The sequence below is a fragment of the Carassius carassius genome, chromosome 31, assembly GCF_963082965.1.
Source record: "Carassius carassius chromosome 31, fCarCar2.1, whole genome shotgun sequence".
Lineage (NCBI taxonomy): Eukaryota > Metazoa > Chordata > Actinopteri > Cypriniformes > Cyprinidae > Carassius > Carassius carassius.
Window position 1 is genome coordinate 3335467 of NC_081785.1, and position 13843 is coordinate 3349309.

Sequence of the window (13843 nt, forward strand, 5' to 3'; positions counted from 1 at the left end):
TAATAATAATAATACTAATAATAAGGAAAATACAATATATAATTATATTTATAGATATATATTCATAGGATGGTATAAATATCAGATATAAATATTCAGATGATATATACTAGCAATAACCAATAGGTAATTTCAATATTAATAAGTACAGGTATTAATATTCAATACTGATAAACCAGTAATACATGGATTAGATTACTCAGAAAATCCCTTAGGGAAATATACCCAAGTTTACAAGTCTCAACACCTTTTCGTTTCTCTTATTTGGCACTATATGTACACTCTTTGCAGCACAAACGGAGAATTATCAGTGAATAATAAATCCACTTAATTCGCTTACTACTTAGGGCACTGATATAACACTAGTAATCCCAGTAACACGTTTCAGCGTTTTATGAACTGTAACCGTAAACTTAATATACAGAAAAAAAACAATAGATAAACAGTGGGCCCACTCACACCATAAACACACTCAAACCCAACCCCGATGCAGGCCTGATTCGTTGCTTGGGTACGTAGTGGCCTTTAAAATGCAAAATGGCCTCTTCACTCTTCAGTGAGCTAAAATAAGACCCATAAGCAGTACCTGTAAGTCCATACTCGGTCCCAATTTTCGTCAATCTCGGCTCGCACCAACTCCACTAACAGCCGTCGCTCCCTCGATGCCGGAGGAACACCCAACACTCCCGGTGGCTGGGCGTGCTATCCGGTTGCGGCTGTACAGTCCCTCGTTATCAGAGGACCTGTGTACTCTTCCCACATCGACTGTTTTACTTGAAACAGCACGATGAATAGTATAAAATAAGTCTAACGTTACAATATTTCTAACTGAAATCGCTGTATATTCACACAGGCCTCAACGTCTTTCACTGGAAAACGAATCAAAATAAAACAGGCAAAAACATTTCCTGTGTTCAATCAGACCCTTAACTAAACAAAAGAAGTATGTGAAGAAATATGAAGGCTTAACTCAAGTTTTTTTTGGGTTATTAAAATGGTAGATTTCGATTAGAACGAACCTTTTCGCTCACCTATTCTAATATCGCCTCTCCTCTCGTCTTTTTTTCCTCCAATCTCCGGATAAACCAATCACATCAGACTCACGTATATTGGAGGTGGGCATTAACTAATAAACATCCAATCAAACAGGAATCGATCTAACCTGATAGTGAAATCCACGTTTTTGTTCAAGTACATATCAACCAACCCTTAAAGTTTCACTCATTCTCTTAAAGGGGAAACGCACTTATACAAGCTCTTTGTAGAAGATGCATAGTAAAACATTTAAAAGGACTAATCTTAACAGAATATGGTTATGTTGACTTAATTTCACTAATAACCTATATGGCTATTATAAATCTGATATTATACATGAAAACTTTGCATCAAACTGTTTTATATTTATATAACTCTCCCTGATAAGGGGGTTACATGACAACTAAGGACAATCCCAAATTCATTATCTCAGAAAATTAGAATATTGTGAAAAGGTTCAATATTGAAGACACCTGGTGCCACACTCTATTCAGCTAATTAATTCAAAACACCTGCAAAGCCTTTAAATGGTCTCTCAGTCTAGTTCTGTAGGCTACACAATCATCGGGAAGAGTGCTGACTTGACAGTTGTCCAAAAGACAACCATTGAAACCTTGCACAAGAAGGGCAAGACAAAAAAGGTCATTGCAAAAGAGGCTGGCTGTTCACAGAGCTCTGTGTCCAAGCACATTACCAGACAGGCGAAGGGAAGGAAAAGATGTGGTAGAAAAAAGTGAACAAGCAATAGGGATAACCGCACCCTGGAGAGGATTATGAAACAAAACCCATTAAAAAATCTGGGGGAGATTCACAAAGAGTGGACTGCAGTTGGTGTCAGTGCTTCAAGAATGCAAGACATGGGTTTCAGCTGTCGCATTCCTTGTGTCTAGCCACTCTTGAACAACAGACAGCGTCAGAAGCGTCTCGCTGCTGCTGAGTGGTCCAAAGTTATGTTCTCTGATGAAAGTAAATTTTGCATTTCCTTTGGAAATCAGGGTCCCAGAGTCTGGAGGAAGAGAGGAGAAGCACACAATCCACATTGCTTGAGGTCCAGTGTAAAGTTTCCACAGTCAGTGATGGTTTGCGGTGCCATGTCATCTGCTGCTGTTGGTCCACTGTGTTTTCTGAGGTCCAAGGTCAACACAGCCGTATACCAGGAGTTTTAGAGCACTTAATGCTTCCTGCTGCTGACCAACTTTATGGAGATGCAGATTTCATTTTCCAACAGGACTTGGCACCTGCACACAGTGTCAAAGCTTCCAGTACCTGGTTTAAGGATCATGGTATCACTGTTCTTAATTGGCCAGCAAACTTGCCTGATCTTAACCCCATAATAAATCTATGGGGTATTGTGAAGAGGAAGATGTGATATGCCAGACCCAAGAATGCAGAAGAGCTGAAGGCCACTATCAGAGAAACCTGGGCTCATATAACACCTGAGCAGTGCCACAGACTGATCGACTCCATGCCACGCCGCATTGCTGCAGTAATTCAGGCAAAAAGAGCCCCAACTAAGTATTGAGGGCTGTACATGCTCATACTTCTTAGTTGGCGAAGATTTCTAAAAAGCCTTTCTTTTTATTGGTCTTAAGTTATATTCTAATTTTCTGAGATACTGAATTTGGGATTTTCCTTAGTTGTCAGTTATATTAATCAAAATTAAAAGAAATAAACATTTTAAATATATCAGTCTGTGTGTAATGAATGAATATAATATACAAGTTTCACTATTTGAATGGAATTAGTGAAATAAATCAACTTTTGATGATATTCTAATTATATGACCTATATATAGACTGGTAGTTTAACATGATTTTGGTATGTTAATTAAACTTTCCCATGTATAAACAGACAGTGCATGTGTCTGTACTCACCTCTGCACTTTCTCATTGGCCTCCCTCTCTCTCTCCTGGGTCAGACATAGTTGGGTCTGAGCGCTCTGAAATTCTGATGTCAGCTGCTGAAGACGGTGCAGCAGTGGCTGAATCTGGCTCTGGCTCTGGCTTGAGGTGGCAGGACTGTCCAGCCTGGTCATATCAGGCTGATGTTGCAACACACTGAAAACACAAAAACAGTTTTGATCCCTAAGTGTAATTAGTGTAAGAGTGATTCATGAATTGGCATAGGCGTCGATTTCGGGGGGGACGCTTTTCTGTTCATTAAAACTGCAACAACTGTAACATTGGGATACGTTCTAGGTTGGGGGAGGGGGAGTCATCGTGTCACTGTTATTATTTTCTCTATATGACTATCGTGCTTCTTTTTTTTAAAGAATGTTTTGCAAATGAGTTGACAGTTTGGAATGGACAGTGAACGAGCGGGAACGAGGCTACCTAGTCTTTGCTGGGATTGGCCAGAATTTATGGCGAATGTATCATAGACGAGCAAGTCATTTAGCCTTCATACAATTTCACAAGGTTGCATCCTAGTGCCATGGACTATAACATATCAAAGTGATAACCTGTAGAACAAATGGATGTTGTTGTACACACAGCATGGGTCTGCAGACCATTGACACAAAGGTAAGACGCGATAACTTATGTTTATTAAGATTTGCTGGTATTATGGCTAGGTCTTGTGCATTTGCACACAAGGGATCGGCTGTTTTAATTCTTCTCTTGCAATTAATGTTACGTTAGACTTCCTTAGCCACCAACTTAATTAGCTAGTTACGGTTTGCGTTCATACAGCAAGTATTGGGGGAGATGATTGTTGAGTAGTCAGTATCTTGTTTAATTATTGCTTGAATCTATTGCTGAATTCTGAAATAGTTGTGATGATGATGATGATGAGGAATGGATCAAGTTTTAGTCAAAATGCCTGATGTAGATTGGATGGATGCATGTTGTTGTGAATTGAGAGCAGTCAGATCATGGTGTGATAGTCAATAGTGTTCATGTGCTACACATATTTTTGCTTTTTCAATCTTGATAAAATTTGTAGTGCTTAAGTTGTGTTGTGTGTAGATATGGTAAATTGTACTGGGAATTAAATCAAATTATTACATGGCTTGGTTGAATTCCACTGTAGAATGAAGTCTGTTATTTCTTGATAATAACACCGTTGCCATGAAAAACTGAGCGTTGCTATGGACGCGGCAGGATTCTAATCGTAGAGACGGAACTATTTTCTTTAGCGGAAGCAATACAATCATGTTTAAATCAATAAACTCATTTTTAAATCAATATTTTGTGTCAAATTATTGATTTATTTGGTGGGTAGCCATGTAATAAGCGGGATAATGTAGAGCGAGGCCCGATTTTGGGTTAGATTTTTTTCCCCGTTTTCAGTGGTTATAACAAAGGAACATGAAAGAGAAATTTGGTAATCATTGTTTAGGTACATTAAACCACGTCATGGCCATGTCATATTGTCAACATGGTACTTATATGATGATATGAAGCAGATTAGTGGGTCATATATCATATGTCTAATGCTTTGTACGGCTTTCTTCTTCATAAAACGAGTCGGACATCATCACATTTTTGTATACATTTTTATTTATTTACATTAATAAGATACAGGACGTCTTTCAAAACATGACCTGCGCGAAAGAGAAAAAAAAAATGCATCATTGTACCTAGCACTTCTGAAAATGCACTTCTGAATGCGTCTCTGTCCTCACCACATTTCAAACCAAACTGACGCCCATGTGAATTGGCCATGTTCACTTGGCTGCTTATAAGAAGTGCTACCAAATCTTAAGTCAGTATTCAAAAAATATAACTACTACTTGTTTATTTTTTAATAATTGCATTTTTGCTTCAATAAAATATAAAATGGCTACTATTATAATACTTTTAACCATCAAGAGTTTACCACATTTAAACTCATTCAGCAGAATTCTGCATATTTTCCACTTTATTAAATACAAAATGTGAAATAAAGTGAAATATAATGTGAATAAGTGCAAAGATTATGCATGGGCCAAGTTTTGCATTTAAAAAACAAAAAACCTGTCATTTCAACTACTTTAAAATCTAGATTTTATCAACAAAACCGATACTCTAAAAAGTGGTTAACTGCATTTGCTAACTATTAGAGCTATATCTACCTGACTTAACCCCTAAAAATCTGCTTTATTTTGGTGAAAATGATCAGGTATTCAGGTTGATTCAGCGATATTAACTTGACCAGTTTTAGATTTTTAGGTTACCATGTTTTCAGTCTGTTCTAACAAATGCAGTAGGCAACATAGATTAAGTGATTGCTTATGAATTAAAAAAATATTAACTAATATGAACTCTACTGAATTTGTAAGTGCACCTATTTCCAAGTAATATCAATTTCAATGCATATAAAAACTACACAACTACATATCTTTGTTATTCATCTCACACTTCAACAGATCCTGAGGAAAGACAATCATCAAAATTACAAGAAATATATAACGGCTGACTGACGGAGTAGCATCAGGGCAGGCTCATGTTTCATAAACCAGGAGAAAAGCCAATGGTTAAATTTCTTACACAAACATGAAACTTGACCCAGAAACAGTGAGAGCATGCTTGCAGTTTACCTGGAGGTGGGAATCATAACTCTATATCAACAGACACATCTGATATTCAAATGGAATGTCAGTACAAGAAACAATATCTGGGGCTAATAATTCTTCAGAATGTCAGCGGAATACATTAGCGCTCTGACGGCGCTGCATCCAACTCGAGGTGAAATCAGACAGGTGTTGTTCAACAAGGAGTGAGATAACGAGGGTCAAGATAAAAACGAAAGGGTAGGGGCGACGATTAGAGATACATATCAGTCTAACCAACTGTACAACTACAGCCAAAAGCTCCTATGAGGTACTCGTCATAAATTGAAATGCTGCTAACTGTCACAAAAAAACAAATCAACTTCTTGAGAAAACAGACGTTTTAAACAATAAACATTTCTAATGAAAACATGATGCAGCTTTCCTGTGCAAAACAAAGCCACCCAAAATGCTGAAGTGTTTCCAAGGCATTCCTGTATTTGATATGGCATTTAAAGTTCAAGTAATTGCGCTCATAAAATACCCGTGCCAATGTGCAAAGATGGTTGTGTGCTTTCAGAGCTGCATGCAGCAGTCAAACAATTGCCTCTGTGATGAATAAAAAATGCTAACTGGTAACAGATAACTCCATTGATTTTAACATAAAAGCGGGTGCAACCATTTGTAACTAGAAATTGCGAAGCTCCTGGTTTGATTAACTTTGAAAGCGACTTCAGTGATATTGTTCCTCTGTGCCATTATCATTATATTTGTGGCGTGAACTCTTCTTTTCTTTTAAATGTAGAAACTATCATTTTGAGGTTTCATTTGCTCCCAAATTATATTAAAAAACTGTCCATTATAGTGCTTTATTGCAAATTAGTATTTTTTATCATAATATTTGAATTTATTATCAAAGTCATGAACAGAGTGGTTTATAGAGCAAACTAAGTTTGACAGGACCTATTATTTTTCTAGTTAATTACCTATAGCTGGTAATAAATCATTAAGTCTCACTAATTTAAAGAAATAGCTTTCTCTTTCTTCCAAAATAAGGTGGATAGACTTCATTGGTTGCTGTGTGGTTACATACTGTACAACTAATAGATTTTATTACCCGTTTCATCGTCTGTCAAACAAAAAGTAATTTTGTCTCCCCTTAAAAATATAACTTATAACTAAAATATAACTAAATATAGCCGCAATATAACTTTCTATGTTAAAAGGTGGTTAAAAAGCTGTCAACAAACTGCAGAGGACTTATGTGCTTTAATATGACACAAAGAGCATGGAGATGTCAATGTCAGGCCTAAATAATGATAACACCTGCTCCCCTTTTTATTCAAGCAGAAACTAGATGAATGGCTGTAATAACACACACACAGGTACACAATGCACACCTGCGACCACAGACGTACAGCAAACCTCAGCGCTATTAAGTGGGCAGTCATATTAGCCAGGGAAACAATGCATTTAGTACAATGCCACGATTAGCTGTCAATACAAAACGTCTGTCTGGCTCACATGCCTGCATGTGTCTTTAGTGACAGAGACATCAAGATTCATTGGCAGCAGCTTTTGTCTTATGTGCCTGTGTGTTGTTGCCCTAAAGTCATATCACTCATTCAGTCTTGCTAATTAGTTCCAGGAAGGTTTCCATGTCAGGTTTTTCTTTTATTTTTTAAGGCAGGAGGTAATCAATTCTGATGCGATATTGATGGTAGAGAAAGTGATGTAAATTTGTGTGCTTTGTTTAATTAAATGCAAACATATTGGGTACAAAGGTCCAATGACAGTGACAAACAAGGGCAGAGAAGCATTGCCACACTAGGGATTATCTTATCTAAGTCATCTCACCCTCTCTCAGACACAACTGGTCAATCCTGATCCCCGCTTTATGAGAATGATTATAGTAGGTTATATGACGTTCCTGTCCCGCTCAGAGGAATCGAGATGCCAGTAAGAGGGAGCTCCATAAACAGGCATATAAACACAACCTTTCTAGAACACAGTTCACAGTTTAAATAGAAGCTGTGATGAATGTGTGAAATTATAGGTGATTATACCAAACTCTTAAAAATAAAGGTTCACAAGGAACCTTTCAGTGAACTGTTCACCTTTTGTGCAATGGAAAGATTGGATGGATGTTAAAGGTTCTTAATGGAACCACAGTAACAATTAAGAACCATTATTTTAAAGTGCACACATATAAGAATAACATTTTCTTGAAAATTGAAAGGCCAGCAGGCCATCCAAGATGTAGATGAGTTTTTCTCTTCAGAATTTTAAAATTTAAATTCTAAATTTAGCATGATATATCACTTGCTCACCAAAGAATCCTCTACTACAGTGAATGGGTGCCGTCTGAATGAGAGTCCAAACAGCTGATTAATCACAATAATCCAAACGACTCCAGGCATCAATTAAAATGAAAAGTGAAAAGCTGCATTTTTTTCACAAACAAATCCATGATTAAGGTGTTTTACCTTTACAGACACTTTTGGTTTTTGGAGTCCATAATCCATAATAACGCTTCCTCTAGTTAAAAAGTCCATCCCCTGTTGTCCTCTCACATCAAAATCCATCAACATATTTGTTAAGAACCATTTTGGACTCTTTTTGCATGTAAAATTGTTTCTTGATCTGTACATATCTCTCTCCTGATTCAGAAGAGACTAATTTTTCACTGGAGAAAATAAGAGGACTCACATTTTATTTAGATGACATGGTTTGAAGTAAAAGTGCCCCTATTATGCCATTTTGAATACTGCCTTTCATTCAATGTGCAATGTAGCTGAATGTGTATACAAACAACCTGCAAAGCCAAAAGTGCACGATAAATCGTTATTGTCTCCCAAAAGAAAGAATCCACTCTGAAAAGCATGAACAAATCATTACTAATTCAAAACCCACTTCTGTAACGGCTACACATCATGGGGTAACACATTTGCATAATGTTCGTCTATGTTCCACGTTGGCCGCCCACAAACACGTAATTTTACTGACGACTGCTTCTCTAATCTCTGGGAGTACAACGTGTGTTTCACAAAATGCTTGCTCTTGAAAGATGGCTCTGTACCCAGTCTATTTGTACTTGCTGGCTCCGCTGAATCACAACCTGTAAGTATGATAAATAATAGATGTTTAGATTTTCTATCGAACATTCAAAATATGGAACAGTTACAATGGGCGTATGGTTTCCAACACGCGCTGTACACGGCAGACCAATCACAACAGACTGGGCCACTTGACCAATCAGAGCAGAGTAGGCTTATAGAAAAGAGAGACTGAATCTTACAACTGCTTTGAACAATTTGTTTGAGAATCACTCGAAAATGAGGTGATATTAAATGCATATGTTGAGAAAACAAAAGCGTTTTTTGACCTTGCATGCATGTAATCTCCCAAAACAATATTAGGAACCTTAAAAATGGCATGACAGGGGCCCTTTAAAAGACCTACTAATGAATGTATTTACTACAAACAGCTTTTCACAAAACATTAATTGATGAACTGGAGTGGTGTGGATTATTATGATGTTTTTATCAGACTCTCATTCTGACGGCACCCATTCACTGCAGAGGATCCATATCTGAGCAAATGACGTAATGCTAAATTTATTCTGATGAAGAAACAAATGCATAAAAATCTTGGATGGCCTGTGGGAGAGTAAATGATCAGCAAATTAAAATTTTCGGGTGAACTATTCCTTTAAGTATGAGCAACAGTAACAGCGACAGTGAAACCCACTAATAAAATAAATACTAATAGCTCCCCTTGTACATTTAAAATTTCTATTCACTGCATTCAACCAAACATATGCTACTTGTTAAAACAGTGTTTGTTAGTCTAGTTATAAAGGTTGCCAGACAGCCGACCTGAGGACTCTGTTAAACTTTAACCAAAACTGTAAGATACCTGATCACAGGGGTGGGATCCCAACGAACCTGCCCTCTAACTCTACAGGCCAGTTAAACATTAACACCACCACAAAATGCTATCAGATGGGAAATGTAAAATAACCTTTTCATAGAGACCATATATCTACAGGCAAAAAAAGTACATAGAGACCGCCGACAAAGCAGAGACAGACATTCTACTGACAGGTGTCTATAGCAACCTGATGTGGATATAAACTAACTACGGACCACGTCCCACTGCAAGCATTGCTTGCACCAATCACTCATGCTGACAGCTGCTGATAAAGGCCATGGTTGTTCCAATATGTCTCGTTCCCTCAATAGAACACAGAAATAAGAGAACACACCCATTGGTGAACACAAACACCAAAGTTGTGATCACTCATTCATGAAAAAAAAGAGAATTTCTTGTGCTGAGCCTGAGCAGGAACACTGCTGTGCATTTGGATAAAGCAGCCACTGCTTGCTGGGAGGGGTTCCATGCAATCTACAAAATGTATTTTGCTGCACAGAACGGCGAACACGACTAATGCAGCGGCTGCAGTTTGCTCTGTTTTGGGGATAAAGTCTGTTAATGCCACAGGCGTTATAAATATCACATAAATTCAAAGTTTCCATCTAGCAATGTGGCATAACTACTGGTGTTATCAACATCCAAGGATTTCTGAGAATAAGTAATTTCAGCTCAATCGGTGGGGGTTTGAACGAAAGGGGGAAAACACAAGAAAATGGAAATAAATGCCACTGATGATCAGTTCGCTGAGAGATGAATGATTAGAAATCTTTACAGAGATCAGACAACTTGCTACTGTGTTACCTCATATACAAAGTTAATAATAAACATAAATATCAAACACCAAAATGAGAGAGGGACTGTGCAAAATAGTGTGGTTCAAATCGGTTTATAGATGCATGTATATATCACATTAAACTGATCAAAAATTACAGTAAAGACATTTATAATGTTATAAAAAAATTATATTTAAAATAAACACACACACACACACACACACACACATATATATATATATATATATATATATTTGTGTGTGTGTGTGTGTGTGTGTGTGTGTGTGTGTTTGTGTGTGTGTGTGTGTGTGTGTGCATGGTTTTGTGACATATCAGGACACAACTCTGTATAATGACATGGGTATGACACAGGTATTACAAGGAGAGGGTGACTTTTTCAACATTTTTCAAAACGCTTATAAACCATACAGAATGAGTTTTTTTAAGAAAGTAAAAATGCACAAAGTTTCTTGTGAGGGTTAGGGTTAGGTGTAGGGTTGGTGTAGGGCCATAGAATATACAGTTTGTACAGTATAAAAACCATTACGCCTATGGGATGAACCCACTTTTCACAAAAACAAACATGTGTGTGTGTTTATTGTAGTTTATATATAGATATATACATTATAATAAATATGCAATAAATATTTAAAAATATAGAAAATCATAAATATATATTATAAAATATTATAATAAACTATATAAGTCATTTATATGCTAATTTTAATAATACGATGTAATACATATTAGCATTATCATATTAACAATAAAAATTCATGCTAATATTAATGCTAATCCATAGATGTTTAAGGTTTATTGATTTTTTTCAAACTTCAAATATTAGTGATATTATGAAATGTGTTGATGATTTATTTGATGAACATGTCAGGGCAGGTTTTATTATGCTTACAGCTCAGTTAAGGACCATTCAGACCAGTGGGTCAGATTTAAAACTGGGCTCTTTGGCTTGTGGTGGAGTGCAAGAGTATTGGAAAAAGAGAGCTCATGTATATGTACGTTGTATCTGCTAATGACTATCGAGCTGCAAGTGTTGACAGGTCGAGCTGTTTATATGTGTGATAATGAGTGATCACTGGGGAGTTGGATCACATGGGGACCGGTGGTGTTAATACACGTCTATCCAGCGCTGCCTCCCTCCTGGCTGACCCTCAAACAAATCACCTTAAACTCACAGTCTAACCTCTCCTTCACCAGCCAGCCAATGATAACCCATTAAAACAACCCACCCCAAGTGAACAAAATTGCCTAAGTGTTTCTCTTTATCAACAGGGAACGTGTGTACACTGCACTATTCTGAGCCAGTTCTATCAGAGGTTCATGCCGCAGACATTTTTTTCTACCACCTCATTCTCTCTCTCATCTGTTCGCTGCCCTTTCATGTGACACAGACTGTCTGTTATCCTAAAAGACACAATGGAGGTGGTCGGGCAATCCTGAGAGCAAACACACGCAGCCATACTCTGGCCTTTGTTGGGCCTGGAGGATTCTCCTTTTAAAGGTTCAGCGCTGCAGTCACATTGGCAGGGGCTGGGGACCAGCGCTGGTCACCCTGACGAACACACAATGCAGATTGTCTGAGGAAATACAATGTGTTCCTCCTCCTCCTCCTGCTGGGGCAGACAGAAAAGACTACAAGAGAGAGAACTCTCTTCTCAGATTAAGTGAGTTGGTTAACACCCAAAGAGGTTTACATGGTTTTTTGAAGATTAAAAAGTTCTTTAGAACATACAAAATTTCTTCAGATAAGTGTGTTATTTTCTTGAATAGGTCTTAATGGACCCTAAAAGGAGTTTGGTAGCACGTTAAAATATGGTTCATTTTATTAATTTATTAAGTTACTGGATTAGATTCCATAAACTAGCAGTGAACAATACTTAATAAACAAGATTTGTTCACAAAAATTATATTTTATTCAGCAAGGATGCATTAAATTTATAAGTAGCAGTGAAAACCCTTATTACATTAAATAAATAATAAATATAAATAAATTAAATCGAATTACAATAAATTATATTTTTTTAAAATCAAGGTTTCCACAGAAATATTAAGCAACACAATTGTTTTCAATTTTTATAATAATCAGAAATGTTTTTTAGAGCAGCAAATCAGCGTATTAGATTTTTGAAGGATCATGTGACAATGAAAGGTTGGATTAATAATGCTGAAAATTCAGCTTTGCTGTCAGAAAAATTTTATTTTAAAATTTATTCAAATAGAAAAAAATTAATTCACAATATTACTTTTTTTTTTTATCAAATAAATTCGCCTCGGTGAGAATAAACATTAAAACATCTTAACAACTTCAAAACTTGGAACAGTAGTGTAATATTTTTCATTGTTAATTTATATTTGTCCATAAAACATTGACTAATGTTAAATGTATCCAACTTAAAATGTTAAAAATGTACAAATTAACATTAATGTAGATGAATAAATGCTGTTAAAAAAATTATAATAATAAAAAAAAAATGGTCAAAAAATACCTACTGAGTAAAATGAACCTTATTGCAAAGTGTCACCAAAAGATCTCCTTTGGCATGATTGGGTGGTAAAACCCTTTTGGAGCGAAACACAAACACGCAATCATGCACAACGAGATGCGGAAGAGATCTAATAAGATGTGATGAATGCAAATGGAAAGTCCTTGATACACACGGATGTACGTCTATGTGAAGCCGGATGAATCTCACTTAACCAGCACGACCAGTTTATGAGCCAAATATATTCACTCCATATCATCTATCAAAGCAGCCCTCACTGACAGATAAACCCCAAGTAAAGCAAACAAGGCCTCTGGCTGGAAGACAGGAACCGGGGAGGGATGGTCTGCGGTAGTCCATCACGGCCACTGGGAACGCTTTGGTTTGGTTATTTAAGACCCTGACTATCATTTTGAATAAAACCTTAAATAAGCACAGAGTTCAACTCGCAGGCCAAAACAATCAGATGTTAGGTGCTGAAACGTTTGCAGTTGGTGCCTCTGGAGGCTTTTTTGTGCTGAGAATCCGTGCGTGGACAGACAGCGTCTGCAGGAGACGTGGCTCGAGATCACAACTTCACATACGCTCCAATCCTTTTGAGATCATGAGTTTGCAGTCATCTGATGACTCAATGCACTTAAGTCAAGTGATTTATTTTTCTCTGGGCAAAGCAAACAAAACATATAAAAGCCAGATTCAGTGTTCATAATCTGTTATAAAGCTGGACGATGATGACTTAAACTTTCTGCTTTCGGCTTCAATCAGAAACAGTAATGAAATGAGGTGAAATGAGTCACATGTAATGAGTGTCTTTTTTAATTATAAAAAGTTTTGTGATAACCACCTCATTAACAACTATTCTACTGCTACTGGCTGTCAAACACATGCCCACAAGGAGCTAAACAAGAAAAAAAAAGTTTATACTGTTTAATAACGTACATACACTTTACAAAGAATAGGTTTGTAAAAGAACCATTTTGGGTTCCCCAAAGAACCTTTCTCCTAATTCCTGCATATAACACCAACACATTATCCACCACCTGAATTATTAAAATTCTCCAGAACAACTTGCCCTGCTCCTTTGTTTATTTGCAAGTTCACTAAGGCATGTCACAGCAGGTTCATGC

At 36.9% G+C, this 13843-nt stretch overlaps 1 protein-coding gene across 2 annotated transcripts in view; it reads right to left on the reverse strand.

The window, feature by feature from the left end:
- LOC132111346 (mirror-image polydactyly gene 1 protein-like) overlaps window positions 1-13843 on the reverse strand; it is a 79811-nt gene that overhangs the window by 11764 nt on the left and 54204 nt on the right. For both annotated transcript variants that reach the window (XM_059518560.1, XM_059518561.1), the window contains one exon: window positions 2910-3092. In XM_059518560.1, coding sequence (XP_059374543.1) covers window positions 2910-3092 — 183 coding nt within the window. The remainder of the gene's footprint in view (window positions 1-2909; window positions 3093-13843) is intronic.